The following is a 26,878-nucleotide window of genomic DNA, read 5'->3' as shown; positions in this document are numbered from 1 at the left end:
CCTGTGCAGCGCGGGGGCTGGGGGAGTGGACCCTCGGGAGAGTGGGGGAGACCTGAGATCCCTGATCACGCAAGAAGAGAGCACCCAAAGGACTCCCAGAGTGCCCCCCCCAGGCACAGATGGGGAAACCGAGGCTCAGAGAGGCAAGGGGCTTTCTCAAGGGCCCGCACCGCTGGGACGGGGCCGAGCCGGGGCCAGAACCTTACTGGAGACCCCCCTCCTCGCTCCTTCCAGGACCAAGAGCCCCTCGAATCGCTGCTCCTCTTGTCCAGGGGCACCAGCAGTGGAGGAAGAGGTGGGCGGGTGGGGTCTCTTGCGCCCCTACCGAGGATGCAAAGCCCTCGCTGCTCTTCACCCGGCTCTGTCTCTGGGCCGCCTTTGCACGGGAGGGACCCAAAAGGAAGAGCGGGCAGCTCTCCCGACTGCTACAGAATACGGGCCTTCCCAGGCTCAGGGGTCCCCGGCTGTGACACAAGCGTGTGCGCGCAGTAGCCACCTGGGCCCATATCGGTCACACTGGGACTTGGAGCGGGGAGGGGATCCGACAAGACACGATGCTTTCTCCCTGCCGTGTGTCTCCGACCTAGGAATCTCCTGTCTTCTTCCAGCGTCCGCAAGGCAGGAGCGAGTTGGCTTAGGAACTTTATGCAGGGTTAAGTCAGACCCCAGACCCCACGGCCGGCGCTGACAGTCTGATGGGTGGAGCAGGGCTGAGTCCCAGGTCAGCCCCGGGGCCCCTGCCCAAGCAGGACAGGGCTGGGAGCCCGCCGCACTCCCCCCGCTCCCTGCCCCTGCCTGGGAGCCCGCAGCCCCTCCCCGCGATTGAATCTACTCTCGGGCTGAGGGGCCAGGGCCTCCCAGTCCCTGCGGAGTGAAGGGCTCAGCTGGGGTGGCCGGGCCCCTCTCATTCTGGGGAAGATGGAAGAGGCAGGAAGTTGGTCCCGGGCCCAGGGGGATGGACTTGGCGCCAGGACAGTACCCACAGCCTGGGAGACCTAATGCCACCTGGTCCCTGAGGCTGAAGTCTGCCCCGACCCTCACCAAGGAGAAGCCTTGCAGAGTCACTCAGTGTCCCCCAGGCCCGAGCTTCTCTGCCTTTGCTGGGAAGATGAGGAGTTACCGAGAGCCCCTGGCAGGGCCTGGCACACCGTGGCACTCAGACCCCTTTGCCGTTGTCAGTACGGTGTCGTGATGATCTCTGAATTTCAGCCGGGACGGGGTTCTGCTGTGGGGAGTATCCACATCCCCTCGTCCCTCATTCAGGCCCTGGACACTAACCGAATCTACAAGGACCCGAGGGCGTGGCAGATGTTGGGTCCCGACATTTGGGATCCTGACAGCTGGGCGTGTGCTGCCCCCAAATGGGGGCTGTGTCGCCCTAAGGTTGGCGGTCAGCTGGCCCTGGGCTGGTGCCCTTCCCACGGCCTGATGTCTCCTTTTCTGTGTTTTTGATGAGATTTGAGCAGCGCCACGCCTGCCATGCATTATACATCGAGGACAGCTGTGGCGAGCCGGGTTACAGGCCTGTAATGCCACCCGGGCCGAGAAAATCATGACCCACAGATGGGCGACGGCTGAGATTCGGTTACTGGCCGCACGGCCAGGCCCCGCCCCTCCCTGGGGGAGAAGAAGACTGCCTAGGGGAGTCCCTTGCCCTCTCCGGGCCTCAGTTTCCCCACCTGTGAAAGGAAGGGACCCAGGGGAGGGAAATTAGCACCCGCTGTGTGCTCAAGGCACATGTCTACTGGCCAGCAAGGCTCCCAAGTTACATTATACAGATGAGAACATCGAGGCCCACAGCCCTCAGAACCGGGGGTGCCACCCGGCCGGGAAGACTCACTGCAGCTCGGGTGAGTGCTGAGCATCGGGCTGGGGGCAAAAGCTGAAGGGCTGGGCTCCCCCTGCACGAGGGCTGGGCTCCCCCTCCTGGGCCGCTACCCCTAACTCTCGCTGCCGTCCAGCGGCTCACTCTAACCTGGCCCTGCAGCCAGAAGCCCAGCTGCCCGGCCCACTCCCCGGGGGTCGGAATGCAGGGGGCCCCCCTAGCCGCTGCCCCGTTCAGGTCAGAGAGTCCCAAGCCCTCACTGTGCACAGGGGTACCCCAGGCCCAGGGGGTGGCAAGACTTGGTCAAGGTCGAGGTGGCGTGGTCGAGGCGGGGCCTGGACTTCCAGAGCCTCGCGGAGGCCCCACAATGGGCAGCTGGTGGACCCAGGCCCTGCAAAGCCTCCCAGGAAGGGGTCACCTCCCACCGGGGAGGTCTCCGCTCCCCGTCCAGCCATGCCCCCCAAGGCTGCCTCTCTTGGGACCCACGGCTCCCTGGGGGCAGAGGCAGGCAGCCGTGTGCAGAGGAAAAAGATGGCTTTCACCACCTCCTCTGAGCCCAACACGGGGAGAGGCCGCGCGGGCGACCTCTCCATATTGTGTTTCCATCAATACTGCATCAGGCGCACAGCTGATGGCCCGCCGTCCGCGGGGCCGAGACTGCTGGTGAGGCGGGGGCTGGCGGGGAGTGACTCCAGCCACAGCCCCGGATGCAGTGGATCTCACGGAGGTGGCCAGCCTGCCCACTCCCCACCACGGCAGGCGGGGCACGTGGACGGGCTGGACACGGCGGGCCGGAAGGCCGGGAGGGGAGGCTCCACAGACAGCCCAGCCCGGCTTGGGGAATCCTGAGCGGAGGGGATGCTGCCTTGTATCCTGTGGTGACATCAAGGAGACCACCAGGACCAGGCGAAAGCACAGGAAGCCTGACGTGGGCTGGTCCCCAAACCCCTGGGGGCTCAGGAGAGCACCCGGAGCCTCCACCCCCCCAGGAGAGCTGGGCACCGTGGCCAGGAGGGGCTGGCAGATGTGCCAGGACCTGGGGATGGAGAGCAGGGGGCAGAGACCCTGCTTGGACAGAAGGCTCAGCCGTGGGCACCGCCGTGTGGGCTGGGGACAAGTAGGGGACCCCAGCCAGAGGCCAGGTGGCACCTGCTCCCTGGCAGCCGAGCAGCTGCCCACCCCACCTCCAGGCCCCAGGGCCCACACAGAGGCTGGGGGCCCCAGGCGGCCAGGGCATCCCTGTCCGGTGGACTGCAGAGCTCTGTCTGCTACACCAGGAACCCACTGAGTTCCCGCAACTTCTGGAACCCAAGCCAGAAAGACAACCCTTATCATACAATAGCCAATCCAAGGGTTAGTGAACAATCAGTACATTGATTACTTCAAGCAGTGAGTATAGTCCTGTTTCTAAAACTACGGCACCAGGGGCTTCCCTGGTGGCGCAGTGGTTGAGAATCCTCCTGCCGATGCAGGAGACACGGGTTCGTGCCCTGGTCCGGGAAGATCCCACGTGCCGCGGAGCAACTAAGCCCGTGAGCCATGGCCGCTGAGCCTGCGCGTCCGGAGCCTGTGCTCCGCAACGGGAGAGGCCACAACAGTGAGAGGCCCGCATACCGCAAAAAAAAACAAAAACAAAAAAAAAAAAAAAAAAAAAAAAAACTACGGCACCAGGACAAACCAGGACTCCAACTCGTGTGCCCCGCAGCCCCCCTGGCCTTTGACCCAAGGCCGCCTGGGTGTGGCTTTCAGGCCGTGGAGACAAGAGGCTCTCAGTGGTGGTCGGGTGAGGACCATCCCACTGGCCCAGGGCCGGGGAGGACGGCGGCTCAGCCTCAGCGGGTCGCGGATGCTCCGGGGGGACGCCCCGAGGGAAAAGGCGGCACAGCAGCCGCGGGTGAGACCCGACGTGGGGGGCACAGCGCCCCTGTGGGCCTCGGTGCTCTCGCCGGAAGGCAGGGCCAGGCGATCCCAGGGACGCCTTCCGAAGGGGCGGCCGCCACAGAAAACTGCGGCGCCACCCGTGCAGGCTGGGACGCATTGTCGGTCACCGCCCGGGGCCTGGAGTCGGGGGTGGAGGCCGGGCGGGAGCGCACCGGCCCCCAGCACGCGCCCGCGCGCCCACCCTCCCCGGTCCGCTCGCTCACCCACCTGCCCACCGCCCCGCTCATTCAGCACACGCGTGTGGCCCAGCACTGCCGGGGGCCGGGACCCACGAGGTCCTTGCCCTGCGGGCGCGAGGCCCGGCGAGGGCCCGTGCCCGGATGGGACGGCGCGACGAGCCTCTCCCCTTGCGGGCTGCACGGGGCTGGCCCGCCCACGGGGTCACCTCACCGAGGGCCCAGGGCCCACCTCCGGGCCGTCTTCAGCCTGACACGGCGTCACCCAACAGCAGCCCTGGCCGCAAGCGTGGATCGCAGGTCCTAAGTGTGGTTTCTGCGGCCGAGGTCCAGCCACAGCCCAGCCCTGGTCCCGGCACCGGCTCAGGCGCGGCCAGGCCCTTTCTCCTGACAGTGACGCTGTGTACGCAGACGGCTCGCCAGCTTCCCGCCGTGGGCGGGGCAGGGATCCATCACCGGCCCGGGGGCGGGGGGGCGCGTGTTGGGGACCGCGAGGCTTACCGGCCGGGTGCTGTCGCGGAGGTACTGGGCGCAGTCGCGGTGGCCGTGGTACTCCGCCAGGTCTGCGGCCGTGTAGCCGTCCTCGTCCCGCAGGGCGGGGTCCACGCGGTGGGAGAGCAGCGTCTGGCAGCACTGCGGAGAGGGCGCACCCGTGGCCGCACCGCCGGCTCCCCCCACCGGCCCCGAGCTGGGGCTCCGAGGCCGTTCAGTCGGGGCGCGGCCGGAACCCGTGCCCGGACCCAGGCCGCCCTGTCCCGCGGGCACGGCAGGCCCCTGTCCCGGGTGGGAACCCCAGGTGCCCGCGCTCAGGAGCTCACCAAGGGCCCAGCTGGTCAGTCAGCGACCCAGCCGGATGCCAGCCAGGCAGCCTGACCCTGACTTTGCCCTTGTAACCCTTGCGGGTTACAAGGATACGGAGCCGGTTTCCATTTTCACAGCGACCTTTGGAGGTGTGTGTCATTTTCACACGAAGAAACCGGGGTGCAGGAGGCTAAACGGCGTGGCTGCACCCCCAGGACTCCGGGCCTGTGTCCTCGCCCACCTCACCCTGCCCACTCCTCGGCCTCCCGGTCAGGCCTGGCACTCGATGAGCCCCTCGTCTTGGCCCCAAGCCGAGGCAAGCTCTGGGGGCTCCCACCCTCATCCTCTGTGCCTCTATCTCTGAGCACACAGGGCTCCACCAGCCACATGCATGCTCCCTCCTTGGTCAAGCTGGGCCTGGGCCCCCTGGTCTGGCTCCTGACTGGTCCTCTGGGCTCGTGTGATGGGGGCTGAGAGGAGAGGAAGGCCTGGAGGCTCAGAAGCTGGGAGGAGAGGGGAGGACGGAGGAGAGCAAAGGGAGAGGAGATCCGGGCCTGTGAAGGGCCCTCTGTGAAGGAGGCTGCGGTGGGGTGGCGGGGAGGACACAGGGGGCGGCGGGAGCAGGCTGTGCATCCAGAGCACGGGGGGTGGGGGGGTCACAGCAGAAGCGGAGTGGAGCAGGGGGCGGGGACAGCAGCCGGGGGGAGGGAGACGGGGAGGGGAGAGCCTTCCCACAGAATGACGGCGTTTACTGCTGGCCAACGGCGGTGATCCATTTGAGAGCAGAGGGTGGGTGGTTACAGATGACCGAGAGCTAAGTCTGGAAATCGTGAGGTAGCCGTGCCAGCGGCAAAAACAGGTGGACAGACGGATCCGCGTCAAGGAGTAGAGAACCAGGCAGGTTACACCAATCCGCTCTCCAGAGTCAACGTAAAAAACGGACTAAATGTGCAAGGCACCTTCCGAGAGCATCAGACGGGCAACAAGGAAGTGAGGAATTGTCAGACCAAGCTCAGGAGACAAGGAAAATCCCGAGGAATAAGCCCACCACTCAGAACAGCTTTCGCCCTAAGAGCAGGCGGACGCAGGAGAAATGGCTGCAACCGGAGCAGCTGTGTCACAGGCTCACGAGCCGAGGGAGACGAGCAAAAGCTCAGGGTCCGCCGCCGGCTGGGCCTCCACGCTCAGGGGAAGGGGTGAGGCAGGAGCCAGCCCGCCCTCTGCCTCCCGTCACGCAGGTGCCCAGGGATCTCAAGCCCGGGTGTCGGACTAAGACGATCCTGACTTCACAGTCGCCACGGGTGCCTGTCAGGCGGCAGCAAGTAAGACGTCACCTACGGCCCCACAAGATGATGTGCAGCACAGGGTCAAACAAAGCCAGGAGCACAGGGACACACGATACCAGAGACGAGAGCCAGAGGAGCCACCACGCAAAGGAACAGACCCACAAAGTCCTGAGAAACAGCAGACTGTACCACAGCTGTGCTCACTGCTTGCAAAGAAGTAAAAACCAAGCTTGAAAATTTAGGCATGGAAAATTGTAAATTCTAAAAAGCGGCACAGATTTTAAACCATCAACAAAATGAAAAGACAACCTACGGAATGGGAGAAAATACTTGCAAACAATGTGACTGACAAGGGGTTAATATCCAAAATATACAGAACAGCTCGTACAACTCAATATCAAAAACAACCCAATCAAAAAATGTGCAGAAGGGACTTCCTTGGTGGCGCAGTGGTTAAGACTCTGCACTCCCAATGCAGGGGGCCCGGGTTCGATATCTGGTCGGGGAACTAGATCCCACACACTGCAACTAAGAGTTCACATGCCACAACTAGGAGCCCTCCAGCCACAACTAAGGAGACCACCTGCTGCAACTAAGACCTGGTGCAACCAAAAAAAAAAAAAGGGCAGAAGACCTAAATAGCCATTTCTCCAAAGAAGACATACAGGTGGGCGATAGGCACATGCAAAGATTCTCAACACCACTAATTATTAGAGAAACGCAGATCAAAACCACAGTCACCTCACACTGGTCAGAACGGCCGTCATCAAAAAGTCTACAAACAATAAATGCTGGAGAGGGTGTGGAGAAAAGGGAACCCTCCTGCGCTGTTGGTGGGGATGTAAATTGATACAGCCGCTATGGAGAACAGTATGGAGCTTCCTTAAAAATCTAAAAATGGAACTACCATATGACCCAGCAATCCCACTCCTGGGCATATATCCGGAAAAATGAAAACTCTAATTTGAAAAGATACTATCACTTTAAATTACTGGTTTCCTCATTAATTAATGAATTAAGTAAAAATGTTTGACACAGGCTCATTTTATAGTTGAATGAAAGTCATGATTACCAGCACTTTTAAAAATTATCCTTCAACATGTGGAATCATTACAAATTCACAGTTAAAAATCAGACAGCTGAAGACTCAAACATCAGGTTCAGCATTGCCATTGGCGATGTCATTTGCTCAAACAGTGAATAATTTCTGGTAAAGTGCTAAGTAAAACAAAATTCTATCTTCCCTCAATATATACAGGCAGACCATTCTTGGAAAACTCTTATGTATATTAAAACTATGAAGAAACATTGGTGTATGTGTGCGTATATTTGACTTTAGGTTCTAAGCTTAGATGATTACATGTACTTGAGTTAGGTTCGAAGCTCAGATAACTATGAACAGGTTCTCTACCTACATACCCGTCCAGTCTATTGGGGAGTTGCTGGGGGCACAAGACCCTTCTTCACTGTGCAGGACTGTTCTGGAATCGCGGGCCACCCGGCCTCCCCCACAAGAGCACCCCAATCGCTGTAACAACAGAAACGGCCCTGAAATTCCCCAAACCGACCACTCATCTGTTGCAGATATTCTCTGGTTCCCGAATCCTTGGTCACATACTAAGCAAGTGCTCAATAACCCTTTGTTGAATGAGTGAGTGTCTGCGTGAAGGAAAGCGTGGACACGAATCGTTGACCATTAAAGACTCTAAAAAATTAGCCAGCACAGAAAGTCGACAGAGGCGATCGTCTGCTCGGAACGCCTTTTTGGGGGACTCATGATACTCAGTAAAAATTCTCTCTTGAATCAGCAGCAGTGTTAAGCTAGGTAGAGAACTACCAAAGAGTTGTGGTTTTTTGTTTTTTGTTTTTTTTGCGGTACGCGGGCCTCTCACTGCTGTGGCCTCTCCTGTTGCGGAGCACAGGCTCCGGACGCGCAGGCTCAGCAGCCACGGCTCACGGGCCCAGCCGCTCCGCGGCACGTGGGATCCTCCCGGACCGGGGCACGAACCCGCGTCCCCTGCATCGGCAGGCGGACTCTCAGTCACTGCGCCACCAGGGAAGCCCTACCAAAGAGTTTAACCTCATATCTAAACCTTGAAGGGGCCTCGTTTACACCTGTCTTCTGCCATTTCCTCTTCAACCTCGTCAGCAAAGCCCCAGACCACACCCCATCTTATGGCAGCTTCCCAGTCCACAGCAAGCCCTCCTCCAAACAGCAAGGAAATCATATGCCCTCTTCTCGGGATCCCACAGCAGCTCCCAAATGGCTCCTTACACAATATTAAAACTAGTTCAAGGTTTTCTACCACTGACCTCTCACTACAGCCCCAGCTTCTACTCTCCACTCTGTCCTAGCACTCTGACCACTTATAACCCTCTCTCCCTTGCTAGAAATCCTGCTCCTTCCGACATTCAAATGCTTTAAGAATGACCGTCTTCCAATAAACTCTATGTCAGTAACTCAAAAAGAAAAGAATGACCATCTCTATGAATTCTTTCTAGATTAGCTCAGGTAACGCTACTCACATAGATGGTTCTTAAATTTGACATATATTAGACTCACCCAAGGAGCTTTAAGAAGTCCTCATACGTGGGCTCCCTAGGACCAGTTAAATCAGAATCACTGGGGTAGGTAGAGTTCAGGTATTAGAATATTTTAAACCTGTTCCGGAGAGTTCTAGTGTGTAGCCACGTTTGAGAACCGTTACACTAGTGCTATCTACCACACTTAAAACCCTAAACAAAATGTTAGCAAATTAAATTCACCTATGTATAACAGAGATCGTTTTTCACGACCACGTTGAGTTTACTCCAAGAATGCAAGGTTGGTTTAACATTTTAAAGAGTAATCAGAGTAGAAAGCAAGGTCTTGAAGGGATAGTTACACACCCATGTTCATTGCAGCATCATTCACAATAGCCCAAAGGTGGAACCCAAATGTCCATTGATGGATGAATGGATAAAGATAACGTGGCACAACATACCGTGGAATATTATTCAGCCTTGTAAAAGAAAGAAATCCTGATACATGCCACAACAGGAATGAACCTTGAGGACATTATGCTAAGTGAAATAAGCCGGTCACAAAAAGATAACTCCTGTACGATTCCACTTGTATGAGGTCCCTAGAGTAATCAAACTCATAGAGACAGAAAGGAGAATGGTGGTTGTCAGGGGCTGGGGAAGTGGAGATGGGGAGTAATGTTGCTTAATGGGTACAGACTTTCTGTTTTGCAAGATAAAAGTTCTGGAGATGTGTTGTACGACCATGTACATATATTTACACTTCTGCACTGTACACTTAGAAATGGTTAAGATGGTCAATTTTATATTATGTATTTTTTACTCAATTAAAAAACCAAGTAACCAGTGTACTTTGTGACATAAGAAAGACTGCAATGTAGCAAAACAAAACACATACTAAACTATCATCATCCCCCATTGGGGATGCTAGGGCATCAGCTCATTATTCTGAAGTTTTGTTTTTAAAGCGGGGGGGAACTGTCACAGCTGAGGGGAGCCTAAGGAGACAAGATGATGAAACGTCATGTGGTGTCATGGAAGGGAGTCTGGAACAGGAAAAGTACATCAGGTGAAAAGTAAGGAAACCTGAATGAAGCATGGACTTCAGTTGGTAATATTGTATCAATTTTGGTACATTAATTGGGACAAACATACCATGCTAATGTAAATTGTTAATAATGGGGGAAATGGATGTGAACTCTGTGAGAACTGTCTGTACTAGTGTCTCAATTTTTCTACAAATATAAAGCTCTTCCAAATTATTCTAAAATAGAATTTATTTTAAAACGGGGTGTGGCCAATGGGGTAGGAATGAAGCATTATCCTATATTTCCTGGGTGAACACATTTCTGGAATTGCTAACAGATTAAGACCCAACAGACAAATCAATAATGTGTGGCCTTTGCTTCGCTCCTGATTACAGCACAAGCAGGGAAATGGATATTAGATGGCTATTAGACAGACTGGATATTAGATGACATTAAAAAATTATTGGGGGCTTCCCTGGTGGTGCAGTGGTTAGGAATCCGCCTGCCAATGCAGGGGACACGGGTTCGAGCCCTGGTCCGGGAAGATCCCACATGCCGCAGAGCAACTAAGCCCGTGCGCCACAACTACTGACCCTGCGCTCTACAGCCGCAAGCCACAATTACTGAGCCCACATGCTGCAACTACTGAAGCCCACGTGCCTAGAGCCCGTGCTCTACAACAAGAGAAGCCACTGCACTGAGAAGCCCGCGCACCGCAACGAAGAATATCCCCCGCTCGCCGCAACTAGAGAAAGCCCGTGCTTAGCAACGAAGGCCCAACACAAGCCAACAAATTTAATTAATTAATTAATTAATTTCAAAAAGTAGTCTAAGAAATAAATAAATAATTAAAAGAAATGATCATGAATTATTTTTAGGCATGATAATGGTTTGAGGTTGTGATAAGAAACAAAGGGAGTCTTGCCTCCTGGAGAAGTCCGCTAAAGTATTTACGGATAAAAAGATGTGCCTTCTCTGACTTGCTCTTAAATAATATTTGGGTGGAGGGAATGGCCAGGAAAGGCCAATGAGCTGAGGCAGGAGGCTCGTGCTCTTGTGTATTTAGAGTTTTCATAACAAAAAGATTGCAAAGGAAAGCGGTTCTCAGCTTTGAGGCTTGAGCTATTTTATTTTCGTATTAAGGGAGGGTGAGGAGGTGGTGGTCTCTTGGCTTATCTGGTGAGCTTCTTGGGCTCCTATAGACTATTGCACTTGAAAAAGATGATGCTGCTTAAAAATAAAGTTTTTAGAGCACTGTTCCAGCCACCCTCCCGATTATGGAGCCGGAGGCTGGGAGACGGGCGGCTGCCTGTGATGGCTGTGATGGCTCAGGGCTCTTCAGGCCACCAACTGCCTGCGGGGACACGCCCTCCCCGCCTCCCACCCAGATGCACCTCCGGACTCCCCAGCCTGTCATCTGCTCAGCTTCTTGTTCTCTCATGTCCAGGACAAAAGGGATGACTGTAGGGGTAACTGCAGGCTTTTCCTCTTCTCTGAGGACTGGCCTGGGCCGGACTGAGGTTCACACCTGCCCTTCCCCTCCCGTTAGATAGGGGCGGATTGGGGGCATTGAGCCAGGGAGGGCTGAGTGGTGGCTTGCAGGGGTGAGAGGAGGGGGGGCTGGGGTGTAGGGGTGTAGGGGTGCTGGGGGTCAGGGTTGGAGGGGCGCTGGGGTGGAAAGGTGCAGGGGTGGTAGGGTGCAGGGGTGGAGGGGGGCTGGGGTGCAGGGTTGGAGGGGCGCTGGGGTGGAAGGGTGGTGGGGTGGAGGGGGGCTGGGGTGCAGGGTTGGAGGGGCGCTGGGGTGGAGGGGTGCAGGGGTGCAGGGGTGGTGGGGTGGAGGGGGGCTGGGGTGCAGGGTTGGAGGGGCGCTGGGGTGGAAAGGTGGTGGGGTGGAGGGGTGCAGGGGTGGTAGGGTGCAGGGGTGGAGGGGGGCTGGGGTGCAGGGTTGGAGGGGCGCTGGGGTGGAAGGGTGGTGGGGTGGAGGGGTGCAGGGGTGGAGGGGTGCAGGGGTGCAGGGGCGGAGGGGTGCAGGGGTGCAGGGGTGGAGGAATGGAGAGCAGGAGGGGTCTGGGGTGCAGGGGTGCAGGGGTGGAGGGGTGCAGGGGTGAGAGGAGGGGGGGCTGGGGTGCAGGGGTGGAGGAGGCTGGGGTGCAAGGGTGGAGGAATGGAGAGCAGGAGGGGTCTGGGGTGCAGGGGTGCAGGAGTGGAGGGGTGCTGGGGTGGACAGCAGGAGGGGCCCCAGGACTCCTGAGGGTCAGAGGAAGACAGCTGTCAGCAGCACTGCCATGAGCAGGATTGGGTCTCTTTCTGATTCTTCACAAGGACCGTGTGCCTTCCCGCGACTCTGGGGGGCTGCCCTGTGCCGCTTTTACACAGCGCTGCTCAGACTGGGCCCCAGAACACTTTGGGTTCCAGCTGGAAACCGCTGTCCAGAACCGTAGGCCCCAAGAGGGGATACTCTGTTGCACCTCAGTAAAGCCCTCCCCCTTGACGAGCCTTTCCTGCACCAGGAGCACGTTTCTCATGACTGCAGATGCAGCAGGCTGAGCCCTGGGGGCTGTGGGAATGACACGGGAAAGCCGGGGAGACATCACGGGATGAGCTGACTCACTTCGGAGCCCTGCTGTGCGGGCCTGGGTGGGGCAGGTGGAAGAGTCAACCTGTGCGTATTCCCCTCGGATACGGCCTCCCTTTACAGGAGGTCAGCGGGCAGGTGATGCCAGCGTGGGGCCAGCGGCTGACGGCCAGGTCTATTCCCCGCCTTGGACCTTAACTATTTGAACACCGTCCCTGCCTACTCTGGATTTCTGGATGCTGCTTCCTGGGAACTGGGCCATAGGAGCCCCCAGGGTCTATCTGGATCGCAGCCAAGGGGCTAACCTCACAGCCCGGGCAGGGCTCTGCTTCCAGGCTGCTCACGTCAGGGGCCAGCAGCTAACAGGCCCTCCGGGGAGGACCGGCAGGGGGACCACTCCCTGAGCGGGCACCCAGGGGGTCTCTGTGCGAAGGGAGGGGCCGAGAGCACGGATTTTGTTCCCCGACAGATCAGAGTCTGGATCCTGGGCAAGTGACTGGCCCTCTGAGCCTCGGTTTACCTGTCTGTAAAAGGGGACTAATAACATCGAGTCTACAGGGTTGTGGTGAGGGTTAGACGACTTATTCATAGGAAGCCTTCCGGGACTGCTGGCTCTCGGAGGCCCCCCAGCCCCACCGTGCATCCCCCCCCGGCCCCGGCCTCACCTCCATCTGCCCGTTCTCCGCTGCGTCATGGAGAGGGGTCCCACCCCAGGAGTCTCTCATGATGGGGGCACCCATCAGCAGGAGCCGGTCTAGAATGGGCGTGTGGCCGCCTCGAGCGGCAAAGTGGAGGACGGTGGCCCCCTCGTTATCGCGTGCCGTCAGGCCGATGTCCGTGAAGGTGACCTGAGGGGGGAGGAGGGGCGATGGGCCAGCTGAGGCTGGACGGGGGTGGCCACTCCTACCTCGGGGCAGGAAGCCCTGGGACAGAGCTGGCTCCTCCTGGCGCGTCCCGGGCAGCATGGGAGGAAGTGAGCTCGGTGATTTTGCTGGGAGGCTCCATGGTCCCCAAATCTGCCCCAGCCCTGACCATACGCTGAACACCCCCAGGGGCTGGTTTCACATATCAAATAAAGAAATGCCTTTGGGCAGCACCTACGGGACAGTAAACAGATGTTTGCTGATGGAGGGAGGGAGCGAGGGAGGGAAAGGACATCCTGGCACCAGGCCTGTTCGTAACCTGATCACGTCTCCAGCACGAAGATGCAGGGGTGCTGGGAGGTGGGTCCTGAGCAGCCTTCCCCATTGTGGGCCCAAGGCTGGCCATCCTGCGGCCTGGGCCCCGTCCTGCTGGCAGCCACGTGGGTGACTTCCGGCCGGCCCTCCTCACGGGCCCTCAGCTGCCCCTCTGTGAGGGCACCAGTGGGCTCCGGTGCACGGCGCCCGGCCAGGCCCGTGGGCGCGCGGGGACTGCGTGCACCGGGGCAGCCATGTGACAGTGAGACGTCAGGGGCTCTTCTTCTGCCTTTGCTGATAGAAGGGGCTGGTGGATGCGGTGTCACCCCCTTTTCTCCCCTTCCTGCCCTGAACGTGGCCAACTTTCACCATGACGGAGAGGCCAGGAGGACAGCAGAGCTGTGACCCAGGGGCAACGGCCCCTACGTGGGGGGGACAACCTTTCAGTGGTTTAGTGCTCTGGTTGCGGCCGCCAAACGCTGGCTGATCCGACATCCAAACGTGTCTGTTAGAGAAAGGACAGTGAGCCGGGAACAAAGACCCTCCCATGGGCCAGCTCCCCGAAGGGAGGGGTGCCCAGCGCTGAGTGGGTGAGGCAGGCTGGACGCGGCCCCCTCCCCTCTCGGTCCATCCTGCGGGAGGCGGGGACGGGGAGTCACATCTGGAAAAGCCGTTCTGGCCCTGGGACGCCGTGGCCCCAGCTGTTTCTTCCCAGGATGAGCCCCTGTGGGGCCTCACGGGACTCGGTGGACATTCTTCCCTCCTGCCCACCCACCCCCTGCTCCGGGGCACCGCCGCTGCTCCGAGCCGCTGCCCGGAGCCCTGCACAGCCCGTTGGCTCACTCCCACACCATTCGCTGAGCACCTGCTGCGTTTGTGGCCCTGCGGCCAGAGATGACGAGGACTCGGGCTCCCGCAGGGCGAGGAGTCCAGGTCTGGGGACAGGCACATTTCTGGGAGGCCAAGATCTGAACTACAGTGAGGGGACATAAGGACAACTCCACCCAACGGCCCGGGCGGGGCCAAAGACAGGAAAGTTAGTGCAGCAGGAGCCGCGGAGCTTTCTAACCTGCGAGAGGAGCTGGCCACGTAAGAGGAGCTGCAGAAAGGGGGCCCGGGAGGGGACACAGCCTGTACGAAGGTGTGGCTGCCTGAGGGGCTAAGGCCAGCCTGGGAGATCCAGCAGCAAAGGGAGGCTGGAGGCAACTGCTGGCGGCCTCTGAGGCCAAGGTGAGTGGCTGGAGGCCAGACTCCTTCCCTCCTTCACTCACTCATCAAACATCTCCGAAGCCTTACTATGTGCCAGGAACAAGGAACGCAGCAGCAGGGCTGCGCCACTGCTTCCTGGAGCTGCTGGAACTTACAGCCTGGGGTGGGAATAGACAACCACCAAGATGAAGTCAGACACGTTTATCAGCGTTGGCACAGGAAAGACAGCAGGAGAGCAGGACGGGGTGCTGGGCCAGGTGGCTGCCATCCTAAACAGGTGGACGCGGGACGCAGTGGGGGGAGGCACACCTGGGGAGCTGTCACCAGGCGGGGGTGCAGCACGTGCAAAGGTCCCTGGGGCAGGGAGGCCGGCCTGCTGGAGGGAGGCCTGGAAAAGCAGGTCCCACGCGAAGGGAGGGAGGTTCTGAGTGAGGAAGGGCTCTCCCTTCTCCACCAGTGACCTGCGTGACCTTCAGAGATGCCAGCAGACCCTGGCGCTCCCAGCTCACCGTCCTTTAGCGGCTCCCCGGTGCCCCAGGAAAGAGCCCAGGTCCTCCCGGGGCTCGGTCTGACTCTCCACCTCACCCCGCCCGACGGGCTCTCCCAACTGTGACTGAGCTGGGCCCCTGCTCCTCCAGCGACCTGCTTTGGGGCCCACCCCCTGCCCAGCCACCTCCTGCACAGCCTCAGTTCTGCCCCTCCCCACTCTGCGACTTGGCCGGGTCTCTGTAATGGACCCTCAGAGCTCCCAGACACCCCACCAGGCCAGGTTTTTGGTGGCGGAGCCAGGAAGTCCTCAGCCCTGGAAGAAGTCTTGGCGGAAGGCATCCTCCCCAAGCTGGGTCACTCTGTGTTCCTTCTGGAAAGAGGCCTGGGTGACCCTTCCGTGGGTCCAGAGGGCAAGAGGGGTGGGGCCTGGCCCTGGGCTCCAAATGGCCAGGGCCAGGCACTGCCTGTGCCAGAGACAGAGCAGCTTGGTGCCACCGACCCTGAGAGCACCCAGGAGACCCACCAGGACTCCTGGGGGAGGGGCAGGAGAGCCCCCAGGGGGCCCTGCACACGCCCACGGTCCTGCAGGGGCTGACTTTCAGTCCGTAGCCACCTCCAGTCAAAGCTGTGGGCTCCGGGCTGCACCCTGGGGCCGAGACTGGGCCTGGCATGTGGCTGCTCTGAGCCTTGGGCCGGCCCATCTGCTCCCCCAACCACCGTGTGGGTCCTCGGACTTCCTGCCGGCAAACTGAGACCCAGTTTGGGTGTGCCGCGCCCACCCCAGCCGGGCACCACTCGCTCGAAGGCGGTTCTGCAGGCGAGGTGCCAGCCTTCCCGGCCCTCCCCTGCCCAGGCCCCCGGCGGCCCCTTACCAGCCAGACGACGAGCGAGTAGTGGCCGCGGGCAGCGGCGGCGTGCAGGGCGCTCATCCCGTCGAGGGCGCGCAGGTGCACGTCAGCACCGCAGTCCTTCACCAGGAACTGGGCCAGGTGCAGGTGGCCCTCCTGGCAGGCCAGGTAGAGCGGGGAGGCGCCGCTGCGCGTCCGCCGGTTCACGCCGCTATGGAGGAGGGCAGGGTTCAGAGGGTGCTCGGCACGTGGGTCGCGGGGAGCCGCTCCAGCCAAGGGCCCAGATCGGGGAGGGGCGTCGCGGCACCTGGCTGAGCTGTTGCGGCCACCCCGCTTCCCGGCTGAGGTGAGGGGCCCAGCCGGCCACCTGTAGCGTTGCCCAGGTTGCGCACGGCGCAAGGGCACGGGGTGGGGGGTGAGGTGGGCACACGGGCCGCCGGAATCCAGCTTCCCCTCCCCCTCCCCCTCCCCCACTCCCCATCAAGATGTGCGTGACGCCGGGGGTTGGCCAGCAGCGGGCGCCTCTTAGGGGGTGACTAGCCCAGCAGGGCCCGCAGTGGATGGGTCAGGGAACCTCCAGAGCTGGGGGCCTGCTCTGTGCAAGGGGCCAGTGAGCAGGACACTAGCCCTTCTGTGGTGCCCAGCCCTGGCGTCCGAATTCCAGGCCCCGATGTGGATGGACTGGGGCAGGGTCGTCAGATTTCCTGCGTCCGGCTTTGCCTCCATGGTGCTGCAGGCCCAGGAGAGTTCTTGGTCCCCAGGGCAGCCCCCTCCCCAAACCGGAGCCACGCCCTGTTGACAAAGACTTCACCTCTAGGTCCTGTGGTCAGTGCCGGTGGGAATGTGGGCCCTGGGGCGGGAGACCTTCCCGTGTGCTTGTGTGTGCATTAATGTGAAATCGTCCACTTTTCAAATGACAGAAACTGCTTCTAAAACTGCCGCTCTAAGAGACATTCTGTGGCCGGCTGGGCCCGGGGCAGCTGGTGTGGACGCTCTGGGGAAGATCCACAGAAGCGCGTCCCGAAGGCCTGTGCCGGGGGGTCGGGATGGGAACAGGTCCAGCAACAGGAACACTTCCACAGCTGAGCTGTCCGGCCTCATCCGGGAACAACCGTGGGGCGACCAGGACAGCCAGACGGCCAACAAGAGGCCCCGCAGAAGGAGAAGGCGCTGGTTACAGAGGCAGGGGGGTTCGGGGGACACAGGCCAGATCAGGTGTGGGGTGGACACAGAGTCCCACCCCCAGCCAGGGCAGTAGCCCTGAGAACAGACGGTGGGGGGCAGGCCACGTGCACGGCACCCTAGATAGCCCGTCGTGTGCCCAGGGTATCTTTTGTGGGGGGCAAGGACCGCAGCGGTGCCCACGATGAGGAAGGGGAGCCCTGCTGCCCCCTGCCCCCGCCTCGCCATCCACCAACTCCAGGCGGTGGGACAGGGGTTCACAGTGTCAGGAACAGGACAGTGTGGAGGGAGAATTCAGGCCGACCTGATGGGGCCCCCAAGTCCACTGCACAGCCTCTGCTCCCTTCGGGTGACTTGAGGGGGCCACCCTCCCAGCCAGGGGAAGCCGGTCCCTGAGACGCCCCCAGGCAGGGCCGCGAGCTGCCTGAGCATACGGAGCGCCTCCTGCTCTGACTGCTGTAGCAGCTTCCTCGCCGCTCTCACCGCCCCCTCCACGCTCCGAGCCTCACCCCGAGCGCTCTCCGCCCGCGCCTTGGCTCCAGACGTGTCCCTCCACACTCCCCCCGCCCCCAAGGCCCGCCTCCGAGGCGGCAGCCCCTCCTCCTCCGCCCCCGCGGTGCGGCCTCCCCGGCACCTGCACCCCCAGGACCGCCCAACAGGCGGCGCCGCGGCTCCTCACCTGCCGTGGGCGGCCGTCAGGAGCTTCAGGCAGGTTAGGTCCCCGCTGACGGCGGCGTGGTGCAGCGGCAAGGCCCCCTCCAGCGTCTCCAGCGTGGCCGCGTGGCCCTCTCGCAGCAGCCACTCCACCAGCACCGGGTGTCCGAAGCGGGCGGCCAGGTGCAGCGGGGAGACGCCCGAGGCGTCTCGGTCCTACGGAGGCACGGTCGGGCGGTGAGCGGGCGGTGGGCCCGGACCCAGCCCTGCCGGGCAGCACCAGTGTGGCCGGAGCCAGCCGCCCGGGACCGCACCGCCCGGGACGCCGCCCGAGAGCTTCCGCCCCGCCCCTCCCGCCGGCGTGCTCCATCGCGGGCGTGCGCGGGGAGGTCTCGGGGACGGAGCCCGGCGGCCTGCTCGAGGTCGGCGGCAGGGCCAGGATCAAGTCCAGGTCTTTGGGGTCCGAGTCCCTGATCCTGAGCCTCCGAGCTCCTCCCCGTCTCTGCTCACAGTCAGAAAGGCCTGCGCTCGCCCCGCTGCGCCCGCCCCGGGCCGGTGGCCTCCCTGTGTCCAGGGCTGCGTCTCCGGGCCTCTGCCCCACCCCCACTGGGCGCCCACCCGCCGGCCCCCGAGTCCTCCTACCGGGGACCCTATCCACCGTGGGCCTCTGGCAGACCTGGGCGTTCTCCCAGGCACAGAGGGGCCCCGAGCCCGCCCTCGGGGTTGTGGGAAGAGCCGCTGAGGATGAGGACGGCTCGGCTCGGAGGCTGCTGGGACCCTCAGGCCGTGAACGCTGAGTCCGCCCCCGCCCCCGGCTCCGGCCTCTGGGCGGACGTCCTTACACCGTCAGAGCTGGCTCACCGACCTCCCGAGGCCCTTCACCCACACACGGCGCAGCCACCGGGCCGGCAGGAGAAGCGAGAGGCGGGCCGGGTGGAAAGGCCCCTGACAGACCGTCACTGAGCCCTGAGACTCTTCTCTTTACATCAAGCTTCTCGTCCCACTGACCCCATAGCTGTGCCTGTGCCGTCACCCACCGGGGCCCGGGCGCCCGCCTGGCTTCCCTTCGTACGGACCCTTTTCTAGACCCTTCGGAAACAGGCCCCACGGATCAGGCCTGATAAGGGCCCGTGAGATCGCCACTGGCGAGGCCAGGCGCTCCTGGGTGGGGCGCGGGGAGAAAGAACAAGGGTGGCCCTCTGTGCTGGGCGCTGGGGAACGCGAGGGCGTTTAGGAGGTGCCCACTTTGGGGGTGGAGGGAAGTGGGGCAGAGACAGACGCCACTGACCGTGCCGTGGGGTCCGCGTGGTGACTCCCCGAGAGGAACAGCCCAGGGCCGGGGTGCTCAGAGGCGGCCGAGGGCTCCGGATCCAGCTCTCGGCTCTCGCCTCCCTCGATCCCCATGGACACGGGTCCCCCCGCGGCCACCTTCCCGCCCAGCTCACCTGCAGACCGCAGCCCCCTTCGCGCACCAGCCAGCACAGCTCGGCCAGGCTGCCAGTGGCGGCGGCGTCATGCACCGGCGTGGCCCCGTTATGGGCCCGCTGGTTGCCGGGCAGCTGGGCCCGCTGCACCAGGAACTTGACGCAGGCCAGTTGGCCGGCCCGGGTGGCGTGGTGCACCAGGCCGGCCCCCAGGGCGTCGGTGACGCCCGGGCCCAGGGCGCCCGCCTCCAGCAGCCTCTCCAGGGTGGCCAGGTCCCCATCCTTGGCGGCCGCGAGCGCCCGCTGCTCCCCCATCTGCCCGGCCGGCTCTCCTCGACTCACACACAGGCCCGGGCTTCCTGTTTCAGGCGTGGACGTGGCTCCCGGCTCGGGTTACCTGATAAGCAGCGCAGAGGGCAGATGGGAGGCGGCGGGGGTGGGGGGGACAGGCCTTGGGGACCGGGCCTCCGCAGCCCAGCCGCAGCCGCTCCCGCAGCGCCCGGAGCTGCGGCGGCCTGAGGGCGCGGGGAAGGGCCCACACCGGGTTTGGGTTGGCGATGGGCGCTGGCCCGGGGGGCACTGCCCTGTGCTGGCCCGTGCCTCCTCCTCCCGTGGAGCGAGGGCTGGGATGGACTTCCCGTGTCGAGCGGGTGTCCACAGTGATGGTGTCCTTTCCAGAAAGCCGTAGGCTCCCGAACATCTGCTCCCCCCAGACTGGGGGCAGCCGCCCTGAGGGCTGTGCTGGGCCCTGGGAGGCCACCTTCTCACAGGAGGGCAGACCCATCCAAGTGGAGCCCTTTCTGGGGACCTCAAGTGTTTGGGGCGTGTTGTCACCCACCGGGAGCTGGGGGCCTGCCTGGCCCCTGGGAAATCTATGCTGGATCCTGGCCTCAGCTGGCCTTGGAGGCTCTGCGAACCCCTGGACAGCAGATGCTCCCCAGGGCCGGTGACAGGCACAGGGACCTGACCGAGAGCCTCTGGGGCTGCAGCTAAAGGTCCCGAGTGCATTTTTCAGAGCTGCCAAACACCTTTTTCCAGGCTGTTCTCTTCTGTGGGGCCAGACACCCATAGTTCTTTGCTGGGGGAACCGGGACACCACAGCCTTTGCCTGGCGGAAGCAGGATGCTGCATGTTAGGGACCTACTTTCTCGAGCTCCCAGAGACACAGTCGCAAGCTGAGTTCCTGAAGCTGAAGCATGATTATGCAGTGAGCAGTGGGTCTGACCCCACCCCCCAGACGGCGCAGACACACTGGTGCCCCCAAGAGAAGCCCTCACTAGAAGAGCCACAAAATGTCCAAAATAGGCACTGGAAGCTTTTATTAGTTCATCTAATTTCTGATGGTTGTTTCCTCAGTGCCATCATGAAGTTCCTTGCACCTTTCAACCGCACATTAAAAGTGTTATTCAATTAAAAAACCACTCCTATGTAAATGTCTCCATAGACAAGACATTTGATGTGAATCAGACACCACAATGCCTCTGTGAAGATCAAAGAATCCTCCCGCAAATACAACTGAGATGGGAGCTGAGGGAGGGATGCACGATTTTCTGCCTCGGGAATGACCCAGCATCACGCAGGAGCTGCCGCCTGCGACTCTGACGGCTGAGCTGAAACCCTGAGTAAACGACCGAATGGAAGGGACGGGAGGGGCCTGCGGACTGGGAGAGAGAGGGCGCCCAGTGGTCGATGGCCCGAGTGGCCAGCAAGTGATCAGGGGGGTGGGCAGGCCCAGGAAGCGGGGGGGTGCCAAGCAGGGAGGGGGCCTGGCCGCAGGGGCCCCCACACTCTGGAAAGGCCTTGAGAAGGGCCATGGGAGTGAGGAGGGACCGACCTCTCAGCCAACAGGTGCACAGAGGCCAGGACAGCAGCCCAAAACCAGGGTTCCTATTTCCACGAGAGCAGCTGACAATCAATTATAAATACTAGGATTTCACCTTTCGGATAAAAATGCCACCTTCCAGGAAGGGCGTGCTTAAAACAAGCTCGCCCCAGTTCCCAGATGGGAGCACAGACGCGGCTAAAGCGTTTCTCATCCAGCCGCTGCCACTGGGCACCAGTGACAGGGACGGTCGCACAAGGGCATCTTGTCCTGGGCCCCTCAGCACCGGTGGCGTCTGTGGGCGCAGCAGACCCGCTCCCTCACTGACCAAGGGACGGGAGGGAGCCCGGAGCCCACACGCTCTGGGGCAAGAGGAAGGCTCCTTCTGGCACCGCCCTGGGCACTAGGCCTGGCCCTCCAGTCGGGCCACCGCCTGCTTCAGGTCCTGCACGACGAGGTCCACTTCGGCCCGGGTGGTGCTGCGGCCCACGCTGAGCCGGATGGCGTTCCTGGCCAGGTCCAAGGGGATGCCGCAGCTCAGCAGCACCGGGGATGGCCTGTGGGGCGGAGAGACGGGCCGGCCGTCGGGATACGGGTTCTCCCGGGCTGCCGCGCGCGTGTCCTCGGCCAGCTCCCCACTGGCCACGCACACTCTCTGGCCCACCACCTCCAAGGGCCGGCGCAAAGCCTCCCTGCTCTCCAGTCGGGCCTGCCCCAGCACAGACCCCGACCCCGGGAGCACAGAGGCGGCCGTCGGCCCCTGCACCCGAGAGCCGGAGCCCGGGCTACGGTGGTAACTCCCGTCTCCAAGGAGCTGGCAGGCTCGGTTCCCGGTTCCCGGAGGGGACGCAGAGCCACAAGCGAGGCAGAGCGCCGGCCTCCTGCAGACACTGGAGGCTGCGGCCCGCCCAAGTCAGTGCTGAGCGTGGCCCCGGTGCCCTGGCCTTGAACGGAGGCCTCTTGCTCATCACGACCACAGCTCTGCTCTCTCCAGAGCCCAGGTGGCCGCACCCAGCTCTACTCCCGCCTGCAGGCCCCCCAAGAAACTGAGCCCCTTCTCTTCCTGCAGCAGGGCTGCTCCGGATGCTCAGGCCCGAGGCTCCAACCCCTCCCCTCCCGCCTCCGCCGCTCCTGGCAGGGGGCGTGATCGGAACCCAAATCTGGTCACAGCTGCCGGTGTCCTTGAGGCTGAAGCGGGCCCTGCAGCCTGGCCCTGCTGCCCCAGCCGCCCCCCTCCCCCTCCCTGCCCCACGCTGAGCCCTGCTGCCCATCTCCCGGTCCGGTCCCGTCCGGGCCCCCTGTAGGCTGCAGCTCCCGCTCCTTCCTCCCGAGGGCCCGCGCTGCCTGGTCACTGTCCACGTCCCCGCTAGGCTGCAGAGCTGCCCAAACCTGGAGCCGGACGCGCCCTGGATGCGGCGGCCAAGTACGTGGCGAGCACTCACCGGTCTCCGTGGTCCGAATGGCACGCAGCCCCCATGCTGGCCAGCAGCACCCTGCACTGGGCCAGCACCAAGCGGCCTAGGAGACAGAGCACAGGGCCCCTCAGGTGGAGTCCCGGCGGGGGCTGCCTCCCTTCCCTGCTGCAAGTTTGGAGGCTCCCTCCCTCGTACCACCCGACGGAGTCCCAGGGCACAGGTCCCTCTGACAGCAGGTGAGAGAAACCACAGAAGCGCTTCTTCTGCCCCTGGGCTGCAGAAAAGCAGACTCTTCGGCCTCATAAGACTGGCCTTGAGAATGTGGTTTCCATCAGCATCCTGACGAGCTGCCTGACCGAATAACGTGTTGTCCTGGTAATAACGTCTAACTTGACATCTCCGTTTTCTAAAGGGAGAGACATTGTAAGCTGTCTCTGTTAAGCTAGAAGGCGCTTCCCTCTTCCTTCACAGGCACAGATTAAAAAAATACAATGATGGGAATTCCCTGGCGGTCCAGTGGGTAGGACTCTGCCCTCTTACTGCCGAGGACCCGGGTTCGATCCCTGGTCGGGGAACTAAAAATCCCACAAGCCACGTGGCGCAGCCAAAAAAACCCAAAACCAAAACAAAACCAAAAAAACCCAACACCAATGACTGCTGATTTAATTAAAACGAACAGCCTGTCTCATTTAAATCAACACAGGTCATCACAGAATATAAAGTCTGCCCCCAGAAAAAGGGGGGCAAGACATTAGAGGGAGGAACTTCCCTTCCCATGGCAGGGAGAGCTGGAGAGTTTGCCACGTGCTTCCTTCCCAGTGAGGATACACTTCAGCCCCGGTGACGGCCGCCCCAGGGTTTCTTCATGGTCCAAACATGCTGCCCTGTTTCTCAGAGTGACCACGAGGCAACGACCTCTTCTTCTAAGAGGTGAAAACTGCCCTGCAGGTCAGCTCTCCCGTGCTCTCGGGGCCACCGTAATCTCCTCCCAGACAAACAGGATGCTCTACACCCTGGACTCAAGCCTCAGGGACCCCGGGCAGCCGAGTCATCCTAAGGCTGATTGATCCTAACGCGAACCCCAAGCCTAATCCTAACGCGAACCCTAACTTCTCCAGCTGGGAGGTAGAGATCGCAGGAACTAACGAAGCCCACACATCTGCACTTCGGCCTGACTCTGAGCCAGTTTTTGGTTGGTTGCCTCTACTTTCCTGACCCTCATAAAATGTTTTGTAAAAACCACAGACAAAGATGGACCAACTAGCCTAAAATTCAGTTCACTTTATCTCCGTCCCTCACATCTTTGGGGCAGGGCTAGGACCCTGTGAGAGCTGAGCGCCGCTGTGCTGTGTCCAGAGCCTTAGCACCCGGAGCGTGTCAGCAGCTCTGCCCAGAGCCCCACCACCACGGGTCTGTGCCTGGTGGGGTGACCCTGCCCTCGGCCAGTGCCCATGCCTCCCCACAGCTCAAGCTGTGCCCAGCCCAGCCCAGCCCCCAGCCAGGGAGAGCTGGGGGCAGTCGTCACCTTGCAGCTGGGGTCCCTGGATGGAGAAGTTACAGGTGTTGGGGAGTCGCTCAGTGCCTGGAAACTGGCTGTTCAGATGGATTCTCTTACCAAATTCAGCCTGGAAAATTAACAGAATATGCAGTAACATCTTCGAAGCCCCCTCCCCACAGCTGTTTGAACTTCAGACTTTCTGGAAAACAAAACCTCACTCTCGGGAATTCCCTGGCGGTCCAGGGATTAGGACACTGCACTCTCCCTGCTGAGGGCCTGGGTCCAATCCCTGGTTGGGGAACTAAGATCTCGGAAGCCACACGGTGTGGCAGGAAAAAAAACCCTCACCCTCAACACACAGAGCGATTATCTTACTGATAAGCATCTACTGATAATAGTCAGGGAGACTGACTATGGAGAGCAAGGCTGATTGGGAGAAAACCATTCTGAATACATCTGGATCGTCTTGTACAATCCCTGAATGTTCCGTCTCTGGCGTTTCTGTCGTGTGTCTGTGACGAGGTCCCCTGGCCCGGAGCCCTGCTTGGGGGCCTCGCGGCCGCGGCGACACACTCACCACCAGCCTCTCCTCCAGGTAGTCGCGTACGTCCCGCATGTGGGCTTCGTAGGCCTCGCAGTTCTCCGTCACCAGCTCAGCCGCCTAGGGACACGGGAGGGCCCCTCAGTTACGGCAAAACGAGGGGAGCAAGGCAGCCTTACGCAGCAGAGGTGATTCCCCCCGGAGACAGACAGGTGACATGGCCTCAAACTGCTCGTTTCCTGGAAGCTCACGAACACACAGTATGCGCCGGGCGTGTGACCGGGGCCGGGGAAGTGCCGAGTCCCCTTCACCTGTCAACAGGAATTTACTCTTTCAGGCTTCCGGATACCCCAGGCACTGGACAGTCCCTGGCCAGTGACCAAAGGCAATCCCAGTCCTGGAGGCACGTCCATGCGAGGGACAGACACACCAGGCAGGCGGTGACCACGGCGGGCGGCGGGGACTCGGGGCAGCGGGCAGGGCGAGCGCTCCCGGAACAGGGTGGGCGGCGGGGACAGCGGCCCAGCGGCCCCAAGACAGGCGGGATCTGAGCCTGAACTTTACAAGGCAGGTGCAGGTGGATTCTGAGGAAGGGGTGAGCTGCTCTGATTTGTGTGCTAGAACTGGATGCTACGTGGAGAATGCATGAGGCGTCCACACACAAGACAGGGATGTCCTGGCCTCGTCGGTACAAGGGCCAGGTCCTGGACGTCTCGTGGAGACTGAACAGACAGGCCCGGCTGCTGCACCAGGAGCGGGGGACAGGACAGGGCAGATCAAGGGCACCTCCTGGATTTCTCAGCTGAGAGCCTGGGTGGCAGGAGGCACTACCGGGAGAGACGCCAACGAGGGGGGAGAGAGAGCAGGACTTATCGTGGGCCCAGAGGACACGCTGAGGAAGCAGCGGGGACGTGGGCCTCCCAGCAGGTCAGGACCTGCCCCGAGACGTCAAGTCCAAGACCGGTGCACAGGCCGGCATCAGAGCCACGGGACGGGGTGAGCATAGTGAGGGAGAGGAGGCGGACGGGTGAAGAGGCAGAGAAGGAGCCCGTGGGGGAGAAGCGGCCCCACCACTGCAGGAGGTCACAGGGCGGAATGGGGACCTCCTCGACCAGCCTCTGGGGAAGAGCAAGGAGCAGCTGCCAGGAGAACGGTGGGGGCGAGAGTGCGTGCGGGCTGCTCCACGGGGCGGAGGGCACGGGAAGAGGCTGCAGTGCTGAGGACCCGGGGAGGGGGTTTTAAAGGCTGGGGAGGTACACCTGGCAGAGGACTGTGAGGGTGCGGGGGAGGGGGCGGCCGCAGGGGGCGCCTTTCTTCAGCCGGCACACGGGGAGGGGGTGGAGGAAGGCAGTGGAGAGACCCTGACTCGCCCCAGGGGGGCCAGGACACGCCTCCCAGGGGAGAGGGGGCGGGGCATGCCCCGAGCCAGACCACGCCCAGAACGGCCAGGCTGGGCAAGGGGAGGGGGCAACAATGGTGTGCCGCCCCCCCCAGCGACAGCAGGGTCAGAGGGCCTGGGCACAGATGCGAGCCAGGAGCGAGGAAAGGGTCACGGCTGCAGAAGGGAGCGGAGGGGCCTGCTGCTGCTGCTGCTGCTGCGCCGCCATCTAATCCTCATCGGGAAGATCTTTAAGAAGCTGCCCCTCTGTCCCCATCTCGGGGTGGGGGGGGCGGTAACTGGACCCAGGGGATGAGCCAACCTGTGGTCATGACATCATTACTTTTAATACTAGAAGAGACTTGAGAAAAGATACTTCCCTTTTAAATGCTAAGCGCTTGAAACCCGCCCCACAGAGCTTAAAACGCGCCCCTCCGGGTTGATAATAAAATTCAAGGTCCCTCTCGTGCTGCTGTTTCTTGGGATCATGAACGTGATCTCTCCTAAAGCAGGGTGCCTATTAAAGCTGCTAGGAAACTGCTGTGAGACCACAGAAAATAGGCGCTCTGGTCTCTGCCCTGCACCAGGCGCAGAGCTCCTGAGGCCCTTGGACTTTTCTAGGCGAGCAGAGCATGAAGAGCAGCCTTTATTCTAATATTTGGTCTTGGGCTCTGCTTCCTGCTGCCGAGCCCCTAGAGCCCTCGGGGCTTCCTGGTGACAGTGTCTTTTGCTCTAATGAGGCGACCCTGAGTGGGCTCCTGGATAGGGGCTGGTCACCGAGCCCTGATTAGAAGCCTGGAATTTTTGTAGAGAGGGGAGAGGGGCTGGAAATGGAGTTGATGACTGATCAAAGCCTCCGTAACAACCTCAACAGTGTGGGTTCAGAGAGCCTCCAGGTTGCTGATCACAGAGGTGCTATAGGAGGCTGGTGCCTGGAGAGGGCATGGAAGCCCCTTCCCACATCCCCTGCCCTACATTTCTCTTCCTTCTGGATGTTCACCTGTATCCTTTATCATATCCTTTCACGATAAACCAGTAATCTAGTTTCTCTGAGTCCTGTGAGCTGTTCTAGCAAACACACTGAA

General features: G+C 61.2%; 2 protein-coding genes across 8 annotated transcripts in view; both read right to left on the bottom strand.

Moving 5' to 3' along the window:
• The window catches only part of ESPNL (espin like), a 30,486-nt gene extending 11,032 nt beyond the window's left edge, over positions 1 to 19,454 (bottom strand). The window contains exons 1-5 of one of the 2 annotated variants that reach the window (XM_059051123.2): positions 19,161 to 19,454; positions 17,741 to 17,931; positions 15,904 to 16,090; positions 12,821 to 13,003; positions 4,444 to 4,575 (exon numbers count right to left, since the gene is read on the bottom strand). In XM_059051123.2, coding sequence (XP_058907106.1) covers positions 4,444 to 4,575; positions 12,821 to 13,003; positions 15,904 to 16,090; positions 17,741 to 17,931; positions 19,161 to 19,454 — 987 coding nt within the window. Of the gene's footprint in view, positions 1 to 4,443; positions 4,576 to 12,820; positions 13,004 to 15,903; positions 16,091 to 17,740; positions 17,932 to 19,160 lie in introns of those variants that run through there. The other variant, XM_067027275.1, reaches the window with a different exon arrangement.
• A 987-nt stretch (positions 19,455 to 20,441) lies between these two features.
• SCLY (selenocysteine lyase) overlaps positions 20,442 to 26,878 on the bottom strand; it is a 31,901-nt gene continuing 25,464 nt past the window's right edge. For 4 of the 6 annotated variants that reach the window (XM_059051173.2, XM_067027273.1, XM_059051176.2 and 1 more), the window contains exons 9-12: positions 24,452 to 24,535; positions 23,902 to 24,001; positions 22,404 to 22,479; positions 20,442 to 21,518 (exon numbers count right to left, since the gene is read on the bottom strand). In XM_059051173.2, coding sequence (XP_058907156.1) covers positions 21,365 to 21,518; positions 22,404 to 22,479; positions 23,902 to 24,001; positions 24,452 to 24,535 — 414 coding nt within the window. In that variant the 3' untranslated portion in view covers positions 20,442 to 21,364. Of the gene's footprint in view, positions 21,519 to 22,403; positions 22,480 to 23,901; positions 24,002 to 24,451; positions 24,727 to 26,878 lie in introns of all 6 variants that reach the window. The other 2 variants (XR_010839266.1, XR_010839267.1) reach the window with 1 other exon arrangement.

This window comes from Kogia breviceps, chromosome 2 (genome assembly GCF_026419965.1).
Source record: "Kogia breviceps isolate mKogBre1 chromosome 2, mKogBre1 haplotype 1, whole genome shotgun sequence".
NCBI classification, from domain to species: domain Eukaryota; kingdom Metazoa; phylum Chordata; class Mammalia; order Artiodactyla; family Physeteridae; genus Kogia; species Kogia breviceps.
The sequence above is the reverse complement of the archived record's forward strand: the minus strand, read 5'-3'. Positions and strand labels throughout refer to the sequence as shown.